General features: G+C 39.4%; 1 protein-coding gene across 1 annotated transcript in view; it reads left to right on the top strand.

Moving 5' to 3' along the window:
- Positions 1 to 39: 39 nt before the first annotated feature.
- The window catches only part of ARL3 (ADP ribosylation factor like GTPase 3), a 30,333-nt gene continuing 12,726 nt past the window's right edge, over positions 40 to 17,646 (top strand). The window contains exons 1-3 of the mRNA XM_065923229.1: positions 40 to 178; positions 5,951 to 6,094; positions 9,454 to 9,570. Of these exons, the coding sequence (XP_065779301.1) occupies positions 176 to 178; positions 5,951 to 6,094; positions 9,454 to 9,570 (264 nt within the window). The 5' untranslated portion in view covers positions 40 to 175. The remainder of the gene's footprint in view (positions 179 to 5,950; positions 6,095 to 9,453; positions 9,571 to 17,646) is intronic.

The raw sequence follows: 17,646 nt of genomic DNA, 5'->3' as shown, positions 1-17,646 counted from the left end.
TGGGAGGGCACATTGGCGCGCTTGCGCACATTGGGGAAAGAGGAGCTGGACCCCGCCCCGTCCTGCTGCTTTGCTCCTCCGCCGTGCGTACGGGGGACGTCGGGGGCGGCGCCGTAGCAGTTGCCCCTGGTAACGGGGGAGGCAGGAGGAGGAGGAGGAGGGACTCGGCGGGAGGATGGTGAGTGTGGGGGCCTGGGTCCCTCTGGATCTGGTCGGTCACCTGCCTCCCTCCCCCTGGCCCAAGGGAGGCCACCGCGCTTAAAGATAGGAGGGAACGGACTGGCGCTCAGCTTGATGTCCGGGTCCTGGATTGGTTTCGGGGGGCGGCAGGGAGCCCCGAGTGTGGGCCCTGGAGGGAATCTGGGCCTGGGGAGGAAGGCGAGACTTGCAACCTGTCCGAAACTAGGGGAAGGGTCTGGAAGGGTGCTGGGTTGTCGCGATACGCAGCCAGGGCTCCATCATTACTCTGGGGATTGGGATGAGGGCGGATCCTAGGAGCTGCGGAGAGCAGCTTCTGCACGCAGGATTAAATCTTCCCAAGGAATCGGCCTCCCAGTGCCGCAGGAAAGTGGGGTTCACCAGTGCCCAGCTAGAAGCGGGGAGAAGGGCCAGCGCTGCTGTCTTTGAGGTCGCGCTGTCGGTACCAGGGGAGATGGTAGCCTAGCTCTCCTGTTCTTCGCGGTGTGAGGGCCTCTGGGGGGTAAGGGTGTAAATCCCCGGACACAAAGAGGTGCCGCCTGGAAGGGATGTCTGGTGTATTTTAAGCAGTCTCGGTGTCTGCGTGTCGGGCGCGCTTCTGCAGTCCCGAGTTTTTTATTTGCTGAGGGTTCTGCAAGGTCTGGTTGTTGGTGATAGCCAGCCTCCTGTTCAGTACGTGTTGGTGGAGGCAGATTTGCTGCCGGATCCTTAGTATTTACTTCGGACCTGTTGCCACCTTCCTTTGCATATGACCACACCAGAAGCAAAGGCCTTAATCTCAGTTTGGAGTAGATTAAAAAGGGAAAGAGACCATCAATTTGGGGCTAGCTTTTTCTCTTCAGGCCAGAATAAAGCTTTCCCAAATACGTAAATTTTGTGACGTATTTGACGCTTGACACTGTTCCTTGTTGATTTCTCTGCAGTTAATTGGAGAGTATTAAAATGAAATTGAGTGGTTTTAAAACTAATGGAAGAAAAATTTTATTTTGGAGCGTTTGGAGCAGACTGATAAATTTACCAACTGCAGAGAGCTAGCACTCAAGCTTATAGTTACTTCCCTGTCCCAACTCCAGTCCCTTTTTGACTTTTAGAACTGTTGAACCACTTCTATTGATTTATGAAGAAAAAGCTAGACGTCCAGAAGGAAAAAAAAAACAAAAACACATGTACACTTGGTTAGATTATCCAATGAGTAAATTTTGATAGGAAAAATTTATTTCAATTGATTTAACATTGTCAGATTGTTAAAGAAGTAGCATTATTGGATCTGAAGTTGCCAATCACATTTCAACACTTGCTACATTGCAGTTTTATTAACCTCAGGCTAAACAGATTTTTACATGTTTGCTTTTTATTAATCGTTTATACACGAGCTGTCCATTTAAAGGCTAAGTTTTTCTCAACAAATGAGTACAAACATAAATATTTACACAGAAAATAACTAGAATTGAAATGAAAAAGGCATGCCAAACCAACAGAGAAAGGGATGGCATCATAAAGGAGAAACGCATGAGAGCTGGCTAACTTTTCCCAGTTTGTTTATCAGTGAAGTGGCCTGTGTAATTTCATGATTGTTTAATTTATAATTACAAGCCACAATAAATTAGCCACTGCTTATGTTTCCAGGTACAGATTGACACTGTAGACAACAAATTGACAGTGTATACAACACTATTGTATACAACTGTTGTATTCAGTGATCAAGACAGATTTTGTTTTTCTTTTTTTATTTTTTTTCCTACAATAAACAATAAGGAATTAGGGCAAATTATTCAGGAGTCTTCATCTGATTTCCAAAATACACTTTTTTTCTATCTCCAAAAGTATGGCTATTCTTAGAACTGTAAGTGGAACAAGGAATTTAAAGGGTCAGTGGTATGATTAAGTATGTCATATCTGATAACCATGAGTCCCCATAGTAACTCTACAAGAGTTCCAGGTTTATTTATTGTCTTAATCCTTCAGTTATGACTAATATATATTTATTCTTTTAAAATTTGGACTGCAGCAACAAAAACCCGTTATTGATTTCTCTGAACCCCTAGAAGGTCAGCTATTTTACCCCTGCCTTAGGATACCAAGTCCTTGGTGAAATACTAAGTTGACAGTAATTTTTGTGCATAACTAATCACTGTTATTTAATAGATGAATCCTCCATTCAGGAATTATTTATGGAGTAATTTCTGAATATATAAAGTTAGTGGTATTTATCAAGTATGTTTGACATTTGAAGATTGTTCCCAAGTTTATGTTTTCTGGTCAAAAATGGTCGGTGAAAAGTAGAAACATATAAACACAACAACTGTTTTGAGTTCCCTCTATGTGCATGCTTCATACATCATCTGACTGAATCTTCATAGCATTTTTCTTGAGATATAAATATTGTTCCCATTTTCTAGGTGAAACTATGCTGGAGGTTACCCATTGGGATGTTGAATAAAAGTCTATGAAACTCTAAAGCCCATAATGTATTTTTCATTAAGACTGATGAAGTAAGAACCCACTCCAACTGAGGAGATACCAGTATTTTGTTCCTCAGGGAACACTGTATTTATTTAGTAGAGAGATAGGAGAAAGAAGACAAGATTTGGGTGAAGTTCTCCCTAACAAAACTATAGGAGTTCCTGGAAATTAACAAGGCCTCGTTGGGCAGCACCAGTGTTTTTTTGGTGAGGTAAAAATAAATTAAAGTCTGTTCCATTTAAGGTAGTTATGGGGAGTGCATGTACTTGCCAGTTGGCTTACTAATTTTAATACTTAATTTTTAGCTGCTCCTCACAGCTACATTTATTTTCCATGTACCAACATATTCCTCTCTCCCTCTCCATCATCCCAGTTTCTTTGAATGACCTAATTTGTGTCATTTTAGGTCAGCACACTAGGCCTCTGCCAGTCGCTGAGTTTAAACTGAGGCAGATAAAATATCCATGGTTAACAGCATATCTGTTCATGATTTGCCTATAAAAAACTGTTCAGATGTTTTGTGGCTGAGTCAGAACGCTTCTGTCCACCAGGGTGCAGGTAACTTGTATGGATACATTGCTGATAACCCACAATACCCAATTAACTAAAGATCCTCTTTCTTAAATTGCCTTTATTTCACATCATAGGAGTACACATCCTACACAGAGATCCTATCTCTGTTGTCATTGTACTTGGTTGGGGCACATTATGGGTGTTTAAGATAAATGAATGAATAGATTATATTGACCAAAAGTACACTAAAGATTCATTTCCTTGTATTTCGAGTTGGTAATGGACAGGGAGCCCTGGCGTGCTGCAGTCCACGGGGTCGCAGAGTCGGACACGACTGAGCAACTGAACTGAACTGAATACCTCAAAACTCAGCCCCATGATAAAATTGACTTATAATGGCTGTTTCCCTTCGTTTGACATTAAAATATAGATATATATGAATAGAAGCACAGAGTAGACTTATTCTGCACTTTTGTCCAGTCTCTTCAATCAGCTTACTTTGTCCCTTTCAGGCAGAACCCTGATACCTATAAATACCGTCTTCCCTATTTAGCAAACCCTGATAATCCTGTGATCCCCTGTCCTCAGGAGTTGGGTTAATATGATGCTGTATTGTATTTGCATTTGTCTTGCTGAGACCATGCTTGAGATGCCATTTGTCATTTTGCTGGAAGAAAATATTAGCTGAACTTTCCATTTCTCTGTAATTTCATTTAAAAGTAAAACATGTGAAGCTATTGTCTCCTGATGAGGAAAAATTGCTCATTGGAAATGTAGAGATATTATTTTTTTATACCATTAGATTAATAATGCTTAGCTGTAGTTGGAAGGTTTTCTTTCTCACCCATGCTTTGCTTCTCTCCTTTCAAGATGAATAGAAATTATATTTTTCTTTTAATCATTCAATTTCGAACATAATGAGTGTGTAAAAGCTCTCAGCCTATAGAAAGCAGTATTTGTATTTAGTGATTTTTTGAAAAAGACACATGAGGAAAAACATAAAGCGTTTGTTTACTTTGAACCTTGAAAATATTTTATAGAAAACATACCTTTTTTCATAATTTCTTCACTAGTAAATGATGCATGAGAAGAACTTTCTTTTCTTATACTGTTGTTTAATGTACCAATGTGATAAATTCCAGCTATTATAGAATTTTATTGGAAGGAGTAATGAGGACATCTAATCAGGAACTCAGGAGGAATAGTACAATGTATTTTCCCTGTTCTTAGCCTTTTTATATCACCAGTCCCCTGAGGATCTCAGAATTCTAATTTTAACTGTTCTGAAAGTGGTATTATAAATGAGTGATTGCAATGTAGCTAATAGAAGCTAGGGAGATTGCTCATAAATAGAGTTTTAAAAAGGAATAGTGTCAAATAATTCAAGGCTGGATTAGATAAAAAGAAAAAAAAATATGCCATTAAAAAAAAAAACCCTTGCTTATCTTTTTTGTTTGTTTCAGATCTGTTCATTCTCTATCCTCAAAATCTTGTGGGATAGAATTTGTCTCTTAAACTAAACCTTACATTTTATTGCTGGTAAAAATTGAGGCATGGAGAGATTAATGTGATCAGTGTGAATACAAGACTAGAAGTGGTAAACAAAGTGTATCTGAAGCAGAAAGGAATTCTTTACAATTATGCATATTTGCATATCGTTGTCCAAAGTCTCAATTGTTGAAAATCATTTCAGAGAATTAGCATTTGATCTTAGTGAACCGACTGGTTTGAGTTATTTCCTGATGCAAAGTGGATAAAAACATAACCATTTTATATAATTCTAAGACTCAGTTTGAAGGAATTTCCACTTGGGCTGGGAGATTAGATTATATGCCCTTTAAACTCTGGGGTTCTTTGATTCTTGATGTAACTATGCCTCACTGGAAAGTGATTGTCAGCTGCAAGACACAACAAATAACTATCTTATAAGATTTTTCTTATGTTTTTAGCTAAAAAGCAACATGACTTATTTCCATCCATTAAAAAGAGTAATAACAAAAACCAGAAATGAAAATATGAGATTACTAGTCAAAAATATCCTGGTTAAATTTTGATATTTTTTGCTTCCAAAATTTCAATTCCTCAATGTCTCTATTGTATTAAATATTAGATGCTTCATCTGAAGAACATAGATAAATCTGTAATGTGCAGGTATCCTGTAAGGGTCATGTGAAAGTTAGAAGATGATAGAATATTTTGAATGATGAAGGCTTAAACAAGAACTGAAACAAAGTCTTTTTTCTAAAAAGCCCAAGTACAATTTTCTATGACTTTTTGAAATAGTACCTTGAAATCATGCATTAACTTGGGTGGGTAATTCTGTTTAGTTCAGCAACTATCATGGTGTCATGCCAGGCGTTGTGGGAGATGAAAGCTGCAGTCCTTACCCACAAGAAACTTCACTCTAGTATAAAGGAAAAAAATTTAAAAAATCAGTTTCCTACAGTCAGATATGGTGAGTCTGTACTCTTAAGTGTATATAAAGGGCCTCAGGAATATGAGTTGGTTACAAGTACGTACTCCCAGGAGAGCTAAGGTAACTGCTAAGCTGGATTAATAAGAGGAACAAGAATGAGCTAAGCTATTTATTAAGTTGCTGAATTTACTAAAGTGCTTCTGCCAAAAGCGTATAAGCAAATGGAATAAATGATGTTAAAATGGGTAACAATAAGCTCTCCACAACCAAGAACTCTTGTCAAGGAGAAGACGTTCAGATACTCAGTAATATCGAAGTCAGTGCCCCCAAAGTAACCTCTGTTCTTCATGGTTGTTCAAGGGCTTACTCTCAATTCTGCGCAAACTGAAAAGTGCACCAGACCAGGAGGTGAGAATCCTTCTCCTGGGCTTGGATAATGCTGGCAAGACCACTCTTCTGAAGCAGCTGGCATCTGAAGACATCAGCCACATCACACCGACGCAGGTGAGCTCTGCCTCGCCCCCACGCTTGCGTGACACATGGAAGATGCTAATAGCAAGTGAAAGACAAAATGGGGAATAGAGTTGTGTCTGTTTGTAAGTTTTGTTACTGAGAAAAGTCTATGCAATTTCAAAATAATCTCATATTTCAGAAACGTATCAAGAGATTCCATTTATATGAGATAGTTAAAGTAGTCGAATTCATAGAGACAGGAAACAGGACAGTAGTGATTAGGGGGCTGGAGATGGGGAGGGATGGGGAGTTATTGTCTAATGGGCATAGAGAGTCAGAGTTGCAAGATGATGGATGGATGGCAGTGATGGTTACACAACAGTAAACCAAACTTAAAAATGGTTAAAATGGTAAATTTCATGTTATGTATATTTTACAACAATTTTTTAAAAAGAAATCATTTAAATATATATGTCTATACATATCAAGACACATCAGTTCCCTCAAATCTAAGTGATTCCTTTTTAGAAATAGCCTTATCTTCTCTGATTTTGAAATCAATACACGTAGAAAATACAGAAAGCACAGAGAGGAAAAAAAAAAAGCAGAGTACCCTGAGAAAAATCACTGTTAGTATATATTTTTCAGACTTCATAAATACAAATGTATGTCAATTTTTAAAAGAAAAAACCCAATTACATTTATTTTTTTAAGCTTCTTATTTTATTTTTATTATTTATTCAGCTGCTCTGGTTCTTAGTTGCAATATGTGGGATCTAGTTCCCTGACCAGGGAACGAACCCAGGTCCTCTGCATTGGGAGCACAGAGTCTTAGCCAGTGGACCACCAGGGAAGTCCCTGCCCATATTTTTAAATCCAGTCTCATCAACCCTCCTCTTTCCTAAGGCTAAGCAAGCAAAAGCCAAGGCTGGTGGTACTCCCAGCATGGATGTTGCAGACAAGTCCTGCCTAGAAGAACCCTAGTAGGTTTCTTTAGGTCTCCTTTCCTACAAGAAATCCTGAGAAAACTTGACCTTTGGCCAGGCCTTTGGGCTTCCTAACTAATTACAGCCCTGTTGGTCTTACTTTGAAGTGTTTAGACAAGAGGTTTTAGCAAAACCAGAGTTATTTAGCATTTTCTGTCACTGTCCTGTGATGAGCTCAATGTCTTGTTTGAATGGCCATGCTGGTATGTATACTTGACGGCCAGCAAGTCTTACTGATTTGCAGCTCTTTACAGAAAAGTCATTTCAGCTGCTACCAAATGAGCAATTTTACAGCTTCTGAACAAATTTAATGTATAGCCTGAGGAGGAGCAAATTACAGTAGTCTTGCCTAGATGAGCTGAAAATACGTATTAGTGTGTCAGGATTTCTGCCAGAAAAAGAAGGACTAAGTTTTTTGGGTTTTTTTTTTTAAGTATTAGAGATAGGCTGTCTCTGTCAAGAGCACCACTGAAATGAGGAGGTCAATACTGAGAGCAGGAACATCAAGTCCTAGTTATGGACCCCAAGTTCCAGTTCTAATTTTCAGGCTGTATTTGTTGTGTTACTATATTAAGTCAAGGTTTTGTATTTAGAACAAATGTATTTTTGTATTTAGTCTTTTTTTTTTTTTGTATTTAGTCTTTTAAAACACACCTATGATGTGTTTTTATTTTATATTAGAAAAAATAATAGATGCTTATGGTAATAAATTTAAAATATGTAAATATGTAAAATTGAGAAACTAGATATCACCTATAATGCCCAGTCAGACATAACCACTGTTAACATTTGAAACTGTATCCTTTTAGGTCTTTTTGGTGGGTATGTTGAAAATAAAAAGTGGAAAATGGCTCATACAGAGTATACTGGTTTTTATCATCTGTTTCCCTTCATAATAACGTCTTGAACGTCCTTCTACGTTGTTCTATATGTCAGTACTATTACCATACATGTCTCTAAATGTTTGCACCCATTCATTATTATTTCTTTAGAATAATTTCTAGTAGATTTGTTAGGTTTGGTGACTTACAGACTTTTAAGGCAGTTAACATATGGTCAAATTCCAGGATTTACTCTTATTTATTCCCTCATTCCAGAAAGGATTCATTGTTACTGGGTCTGACATTTAATAACGTAGTTAAGTGTAGAATTTTTAAATGCATAAAAGTGGTTTTGTCAGTGAGTCAGAATGAAGCTACCTTTTACAATAAGCGTAAGACACTTCCCTTAAGAGTTCTAAAGCTTCTGATTTACTCAGTCATTGGCATTTTCGAGGAGCTGTAGTCAGCATCATCCCCAGTTGTCCTCCAGTGACTGACTCTCCTTGGTGGAAATTGGGTGGCTATGTTTCTGTATGTTGCCTGTGTCTTGTCCTTCTGTGCTGGCAGGCTGCCAGGAGAGGCAAATGTTTGTGAAGGCATCTGCAGACCCACCTAACTCCAGCTCTTCTGGATGAAATGTCACTTCTATGGGAGCAAGCTGTTGATCGGGTTTTTCAAATCCTGATTTCACTATGTCGTCCTTGCCAGAAGACTTTTTCTTTTCCTTTTTTTAATTCTTGCTTATAAAATGCCTTCTCGTCAAACCCCAAAGTTCTTGTTAGTTTGTTTCTCTGCACCCAAACTCCCAGCTCACCATTCTGTCTGCCCCTGATTGGCTCACCTGCCCCAAAGTTCCACCTGGCATCACTGTCCTGAAAATGAATCCTTTCAATCCTATTAGAGAACAGTTTTCACATGTTCATTTTGTTTGTTTGTTTTCATCACCACCCGCACGAGGGCTGCTACTCCAGTTACAAACCAGCCTCCCCCTTCGTGTCCTAAGTTCAGCTCCTTCCTTTTCCTGATCAGTTCATATGAGGAAAATTTCTTTCATTTTGAGTTGCTCTTGAAGAATCCAGTCTTCCAGACTAGCTCTTGACTCTTTAAATTTCACATTAGTTCTGTTGAGTCTGCAGATTCAGCTTTGTTTGTTAGTTACATGTAATATCCTATTAAATGTTACCATCTTGAGGACTGATGGGGATTGAAGGTGGTTTGTGTTGATTATCTGAGTAGTATTCATTCTCAGTAGTGGCATGTTTGTGTGCACTCAGCATGATGTCGTAAGCACCAGCTCCGACACGAGTGATGGGAACATGTGTAAATACATTTTTCTTCCCTATCAGAGCAAACTGTTTTCAATATCATCTGTTTCTTATCCTGCAGAGTATCTCAGAATTAACAAATAACATAGCTGGTAAATGTACCTTTGTCAGAAATGTGATATCAAAGTCTAGTAAAACTTGGTGTGTTTTTCTTTTTTTAATTGAAGGATAATTGCTTTACAGAATTTTGTTGTTTTCTGTCAAACCGCAACATGAATCAATCATAGGTATACATATATCCCCTCTGTTTTGAAAAAAACTTGGTGTTTTTGTTTCAGGGTTTTAACATCAAAAGTGTACAATCACAAGGTTTTAAACTGAATGTCTGGGACATTGGCGGACAGAGGAAAATCAGACCATACTGGAGGAATTATTTTGAAAACACTGATGTTCTTGTAAGTACTCCTTCAGATTCATCAGTTCATAATCTCTTCTGCCCTGTCTTACTAACATTTACCCTGTAATGATCTATCCTGTCAATAATTCCGTTGCCACAACATTGCTCTCTGTCACGATGAATTTAGGGCTAGCAGACAGATTGTGGAGCTTTGTGTGAGATATTTTGCTGTCGCTCAGTAACAGTGTTGTGCCCATACCCACCCTGGCAAATAAAGTATTTGTTAATTACCATAGTGATTGGAACAACAGAAAAGTCAGAAGAGTAAGCCACTGACTCCGTCACTCCAAGAAAATCATTAAGTCAGGTATATCCCAAAGAGGGCAATCAAAGTAGTGAAGGTCCTGGAAACCAGGATGTATGAGAAATGGTTGAAAGACCTGAAGATGTCCTTCTTGGAGGAGAAAGTGCTTAGAACTGTTTCCAGTTAGTTTCATTTTGACTAATTCTAGAAGACCGGGCAAAGAGCACTTTGGGGATTGTTAGGGTTTAACGCAGAATAAGGACAAAGTTTCTTATAATTGTGACTGTCCAGAAGTAGAAGGTGCTCATGCACTGGGATTCTCAGCTCAGGCAGCATTCACGCAGGCAGAGGCTGAGTCGAGCTCCCTGCTCACTGCCAAGTTCTCTAGAACTACTGTTTTAGAATTCTTGGAAATTTCACTGTCTATGTACGATTTATCCGATACTTCAGTCTCAGCTCCTTCAGCTCCCCTCCAGTGAGCTTGTCATCCACCCCACCTCAGCCACTGACTCTCATGGTCATACCCTAAAACAAGGGCCTCTCGTTAGCTTGGGTAGGAAAAAATGTTACATAATATTTCCATTGACCTCTGACTGAAAGCTTGAATTATGATGAGGGACAATAAGCTGCAAAACACATCAATATCCTCAGAGCCAATAGAACTCGCCTTGCATCTCAGACAGCTTCCCTCTGTAAGACTGCTTCCTAATGAGTCTCTTTCTACTGGCTCACTCCTATCAGCGTGCACACATCCGTAGCTGCTCTTGTTTAAAACAAAGAACTCGTCTTCCTGTACATCCCCCCTCCAGATACTGTCCCATTCCTCAGCCTCTCTTTATAACAAACTCCTTGAAAGAGTTTTCTGTGCTCTCTGTCTTCACTTCCTCTCTCTGCAGCCACTCGGAACCCTCCATTCAGGCTCACTGAGAATCCTTAGTGCTGAGTCCCATGTTCAGGTTTCATTACTTATCTCACTTGAACTGTCAACCCATGAAACAGAGCTGGAATGCTGTCCTTGAAGCACTGTCTTCCCTTGGCTTCCCGAATTCCATTCTGTCTTGGTTTTTCACCTGTCTCACTGGCTTGCTGTTGTTGTTCAGCTGCCCAGTCGTGTCTGACTCTTTTCAACCCCATGGACTGCAGCACGCCAGGTCTCCCTGTCCCTCACATCTCCCGGAGTTTGCCCAAGTTCATGTTCATTTCACTAGTGATGCTGTCCAGCCATCTCATCCTCCGACACCCCCTACTACCCCTCCTCGATCTCCATCGCTGTCTTTTCCTTATCTCCCAACCTCCAAATGTTGGAGTGCCCAGTTTCTTCTCTAAGTCTCAGCTTAGGTGACCTCATCCACTTCCAAGGTGTGAATCACCACCTACGTGCTGGTGAGTCCCAAACTGTTCTCTCTAACCTGCAACTCAGTATCATATACAGCCAGCTAACTATTTGACATCTGCACACCAGTGGCTAGTAATTCCCTTCAATCTCAGTGTGTCGAAAGTCAAATTCCTATCTTCATCCACCCGTTCCCCAAACCTGCTTCTCCTCCAGTCTTCTCAGTGAATGGCAGTCCCATTCATCCCAAAACATTGGATTCATCCTGGGCCCCTTTTCTTCTCACTGCCCGCATCTGCTCTGTCAGCCAAACCTGTCAGTTCTACCTTCAGAGCATTTCTAGAATCTGCCCACTTCTCTCCACCTCCACTGCTAGCATGCAATGGTTGTTGCAGTTTCATTCTAACTAGTTTCCTAAGTTCTGCCTTGTCTCCCCGAAGACTATACTATACACCATAGCTGTAGTGATCCTATCAAAACATGCTTCCCAGCACAGAGTAGAAGCCAGAGTTCTTGCAGTGGCCCACAAAGCCCCCCAACTGCTGGCTTCTCTTCCCCTCTCACCTGGTACCACCCACACTGGCCTCCTCGCCATTCCTAGAAGATAGGCATGCTCCCACCTCCGGGCCTTTGTCATCACTGTTTCCAATGGTAGAATTCTTTTTCCTTAGATATTCTCATGGTATAGTCCCTCACCTCAGACACATCTTTATATATTACCTTTCTCCCACACTGGAATGTAAGCTCCGTGAAGACAGGAACTTTGCCTTTTTTCTTCCCAGCTGTTATATCCCCAGTGCTTAGAAAAGTACCAAATAAATGAAATGGATCATCATTATAGATGGATTCCGACATTAGGTAGAATGTGGAGGTCTATAACTTCTAAATTCCCTTTCAGTTCTCAGGTTCTGAGGTTCTGTATCATTGTGGTCAAGTCCAGGGGCTTATTAATTCTGTGAACTGGATGGAGCATCTGCTTCACAGAGGGTTTATGAGACATAGTAATTTCATTTATTTATCACAATTCTTAAATGGGCAATAATACCAAAATATAAAATTGAACTATCATCAAATCAGTAAACACAGTTGAGGTACTGAGATGGGCATCACAAAGGCTCATCATATTTCTGGCCTGTGATGAAGGTAAGTTCCAGTATATTCCTGGTGCCAAGTTGAAGATTTAAATGGATAAGAAGAAGATGAGACATGTCCATCCATCCATTTATCCATCTGTTCAGCCAACTATTCTTCCAAAATGGATTGTATACCTTCTAGGAAAACAGAAGATAAATGTTGGGGGGAAAAGAAAAATTTTCCCTTTAATACAGAAAGAGACTTCTTCTGTAATCTCAAATAATGTATCTGGCTTTGAAATATCATTTTAGAAATTTTCAAATTTATGTAGAGGTCAAAAAAGTAATGTAAGGAAACCCCATCCTTCAGCTTCCTTAATTTCACTTTTGATAATCTCGTTTCATCTCCCCTACCACCACTTTATTTTTTTAAGTATTTTAAATCAAATACAAGCCATCATATTATTTCACTTACAAATACCTAAAGTGTAGAAATCAGTCTTTAAATTGTTATACGAAACTACATGTTAGAAAAACTAAACATTCAATCTTTCAAATCCCAAAAATCAACAAGGAAACTTCTGGAACTAATAAGTGATTGTAGCAAGTTTGCAGGATATAAGGCTAGTAAAAAAAAGCTTTAGATTCAAGTCAAATCATTATACCATACACCTTAAAGAGTGCTCTATGCCAATCATATCACAATAAAACTGGAGGGGAGAAAAAGCTATAGATTCTCTTTTGCTTTTTTGAGTCAAGAGTAGGGGAACAGCAGGTGATTGAGAGAAATCACAGTTCTATCTGTTCACCTGCTCCATTAGGTACTTTGAAAGAAATGTCCAAATAAGAGCTGTATATGAGGACGTTAATGTCTCTGAGGCTCCATGAAGAGGTCTCAGAAACTTCTAGGTCAGGGTAACTTTAAATCATTCTAACACCTTGAAGATAGACTGCAAGGGAGTTGTGATATGACCTTGGATTCTGCACTCCCCATTAGCTGAGAGAGAGCATCTGGGAATTATCGTAAAATCAGTTCAAAATAACCCTACAGGAGCTTTCTCCAGGTATACTGCGCTGCCATATCCGACAATATTTTGGATTCAGAGTCAAACCTTTTGTTATTTTCCAGTGTCGTTTGAGATTAAACAAGTCTTGAGGAGCAGCTGAGTCCCCAGGGTTAGATTCTAAGGCTCTGTGACTCTTAGCCTGTCTGCCCGTTTTGTAGCAGCTTGGAGTGGCAGTGGTGATGGGTTATATTGGTTGGTTGTCTGTATTTAATAGTCTTCCACTGTTGGCTGAAAAGACCTATTATCCTAGACTCCACGCTGCCTAGAAGAGCAGGGTTGAGGCTTGACACATTTCGTTGCCTAGTTAACTCTTTTCAATTCTTTCTAGAGTGCCATAATAGATTCTTGCTTTAGAGCAGGTGTCGACAAACTGATCCAGCCTGCCTCTTGTCATTGTATAGCTCGTGAGCTAAGAATGGCTTTCACATTTTAAATTATTGGGGAAAAAAATCAAAAGAAGAATAAGATTTCATGACACTTGAAAATGATATGAAATTCAAATTTCAGTGCCCATAAATAAAGTTCTTAGAACACAGCCACATCCTTTTTTCTTTTTTTTTTTTTACATACTTTTTATGGTTGCTTTTGCACTGCAGCAGCAAAGTTCAATAGTTGTAAAAGGTTGTATGGGCCACAAAGCTGAAAATATTTACTACCTGACCCCTTACAGAAAGAGTGCCAACTCCCACTTTAGAACATTGTATGTTTCTCTAGAGGTTTGAAAGAATCAGAGCAACTCCTGAAAGTACAGAGTTATTCTCAGGAATGATGACACTGAGAGAACATCTGACTTCAGCTTTATTAATTTGCGGGAAGTGACTAAGAAATTAACCCTGAGGTATGACAGAAGGGAGGGTGTAGGATGCCTTCCCTTTCTTTCATGCCAGGAAATAACAGCCTTTTGATAGATTAAAAGCACATCACTTTTTTTCAAGGTACATGTTAATATTACTACCAAACTTCATTTACTTTATCATTACTAGTCTTATGTTTAAACACAACATAGTTTATAAAATTTGTCATCATTTCCATATCCAAATGACATCAAGTGAGATAGAGCTCCACAACCGTCTCTTGTATTATCTCCATCACATCACTCACACTTTGAGCGTCAGTACTACTAGAGCACACATAACTGAAAACCACAGATTATCCAGAAAACTTCCTTGTCGGTCAGGTTCAACCTCCTCTTAGACTTTTGCTCAGACTTTTTTATTGTGCTCAATAAAAAGTCACACTTTTTAGTGTCATCTCTTGTCTCTGCCTACCCCTCTGGTGGAAAAATACTTAGGAGCAATAAATTGGCCAAAAGGTGGCAGCAGGAGGGAGGAGGCCCAGAAGCAAGAGGAGAAACAGAGCCCTCCATTCACGTGCTGGATGATCAGTCTCCAGATAATGCAGAGTTGGCTGAACTTCCATCCAGAAGAAAATCTTTTCCTCTAGGTGGTCTTCCCTCAACCAAATAAAAATGTCAAAGCCGTTGCCAGTGAAGATGTGAATTGGCTTTGCTTAAAGCATCATTCTCATTCTGAGTGCCATGGATTATAAGTTTTGGAGTAGGTTTATGACAATTTTTGAATATCCATAGTGTTTTATAAGATCAATTAAAAGCACTGTATTTAACTTTCTCTGATACTGTTTTTTGATTATCTGTTTTTGGATTAAATTTAAATATATATATATATAGTTTGCATGACTGGTTTAACACGTATGTTATTTTTTTCTTTTAACACCTATGTTATTAATGAGAAAAAGAAAGGAAGAAAAAAGGCTGTTCCTAACCATAGCGGGGAGCCTCCTTGGTGGCTCAGACAGTAAAGAATCTCCCTGCAGTGCAGGAGACCTGGGTTCAACCCCTGGGTCAGAGAAGACCCCCTGAAAAGGGAATGGCAACCCACTCCAGTATTCTTGCCTGGAGAATCCCAGGAACAGAGAAGCCTCTGTCCACAGGGTCACAAAGCGTTGGACACGACTGAACAGCTAGCACTTATCCTTAGCTATTGACCAGAAACAGATACTTGCATGAAGAAACTGGGCAGTGCTGGGGAGGGGGTTACCAGAAGGAGAGGCATGTGCCAGCACAGAAAAACAGATTTGTAGGATCACGAGATGGGCTTGTGCTTAGGACTTTTTCACTTGGCCCTTTTAATAAGTGGGGCAGTGTTTTATAGCCTTCCTCTTGGAATTATGGTACCGAAGTTTTCAAATTTCATAAAAGTTATGTGAGAAAATTGCTAAATGATAGAATTTTTGTACAACTTAGGAAAATCCTCCTTTGGAATCTTTTAATGAAAATGTTTTTGTGAAATTTCATGTCAAAACAATAAATAGCAAGTAATTTGAAAATGAAAGTCGCTCAGTCATTTCCGACTCTTTCCAACCCCATGGACTTCTCCAGGCCGGAATACTGGAATGGGTAGCCTTTCCCTTCTTCAGGGGATCTTCCCAACCCAGGAATCAAACTGGGTTCTCTTGCGTTTCAGGTGGATTCTTTACCAACTGAGCTATCAGGGAAGCCCAGCAAGTAATTTAGCAAATAATTAAAAGTTAAAACTTCCTTCTTGTTGACTTTAAGCCTCTGAATTCTTTGGTATTTGGTCATCTTTCTTTGTCTACTGTTAAAACTCTCTTTCAGTTTCTGATTATTCTGTCCCATCTGTTTTTAATCTTATCAAACATTGATTTTTTTTTTTTTTTTGAAGTTTTTTTATTTATTTGACTGCATCAGGTCTTAGTTTTGGCATGCGAACTCTTAGTTGCAGCATGTGGGAGCTAGTTCTCTGACCAGGGATCGAACCGAGATGCCCTGCTTTGTAAGTGCAGAGTCTTAGATACTGGACCACCAGGGAAGTTCCAAACACTGATTTCTTAACTATCTTTTTTTTTTTGGCCTCGCTGCACAGCTTGCGAGATCTTAGTTCCCTGACCAGAAATTGAACCTAGGCCCAGGCAGAGAAAGCCTTGAATCCTAACCCCTAGACCACCAGTGAATTCCCATTAACTGTATCTTTAGTTGTATTTTCAGCCTCTTCTACTGTTACCCTCTTACTCATACCTTTTGCCCCCAAGCACATGTTTTCCTGCTTTGTAACCTGAGCCCAGATCGCCCTCCCAGGCATCACCATGACCCTTTTCCCCTCCCAGACATCATCTCCTTCTCTTGCCTGAGTGAATATCATTTTAATCCACTCTAGACTCCCAAGTAGTTCTGATCAGATCTTTTGTATTGAGGTTCACTCTCCCATTGCATTCCTTCTTTCTACATCTGTGTTTATACTGTGTGTGCTACTTTGAAAATGTGAGACACACCAGTGGAAAAATAAGCTACCAGCATGTTCTGCAAAGTGAATTACCACACAGTATCAAATTTTGTATCTCTGTGGTGTGCACTGACATTGAGTCAGAGTAATATTAACAATAACAATAATAAGACCACAAATAAGTACTGAGACCAAACACATCCATCCTTCCTCTTCCTGTGATTCTCCATGAAGGAAGCACAAGTGGAAACATAGGGTAGTCCTCAGAGAAAAGGCTGAACCTGGTCCCTGGTATAATGTTTAACACTAGCAGCTCTAAATGAGTGCAGCCTGGCAGTCCGTGGGGTTGCAAAGAGTCAGGCACGACTTAGCGACTAAATAACAGCAATAGCTTAAGCAAAGGAATTTTAATATTTTTTTCTCTCAAGAGAGTGCAAGTTTTCAGAGTAGCACAGAATTATAAGCTTCCTAAAGGTGGGAGCTGAACATTGTTTTTCATTCCGTTTTTAAATGAATATGTTATTTTAAAAGGATGTTTCCATTATACCGTTAGTTTAATAACAATTCTAACTTCCTTAGAGAGAGTTTGAAATTTTGATAATTTTTAAGATTAGCAACTGGGAGAACATTTAATACACTGATTTAAAAAAGGACTACAAAATTATATACCGGATTTTCTTCTTAAATTTCCATATGAAGAAGAATTAGAAGGGAACTTTCATAGGAAATTAAAATAATGAATGTTCTTGGGTTCTGTAACTATAGGTAATTTTTCTTTCTTTTTTGGTGTTACCTAATTTCCCTTACTGTTATATCAATGTTATTTATGCAAGAAATAAAATACAGTGATGGGAGAGAAAACTTGGGATTTGTAATTTACAGTAAATCTCAAAACTTCTCTTACTCTGGCAAAGCCTCTACACCTGCTGTTTCCAGTATTTGATCTTAACCTCCCAGCCTCTGAAGGTAGGAATGAGAGGGACATCACTGGAACCTGAAGACAGCTTACAGTTCATAATCAAAATGGTACTTCCAGAAGGATGACGTTCGAGCACTACAGGATTTGTAAATGCCTCCAAGCACCATCCCTTCCTTTT

This window comes from Muntiacus reevesi, chromosome 2 (genome assembly GCF_963930625.1).
Source record: "Muntiacus reevesi chromosome 2, mMunRee1.1, whole genome shotgun sequence".
Taxonomy (NCBI): Eukaryota; Metazoa; Chordata; class Mammalia; order Artiodactyla; family Cervidae; genus Muntiacus; species Muntiacus reevesi.
This window is presented reverse-complemented; position numbering and strand designations above follow the sequence as displayed.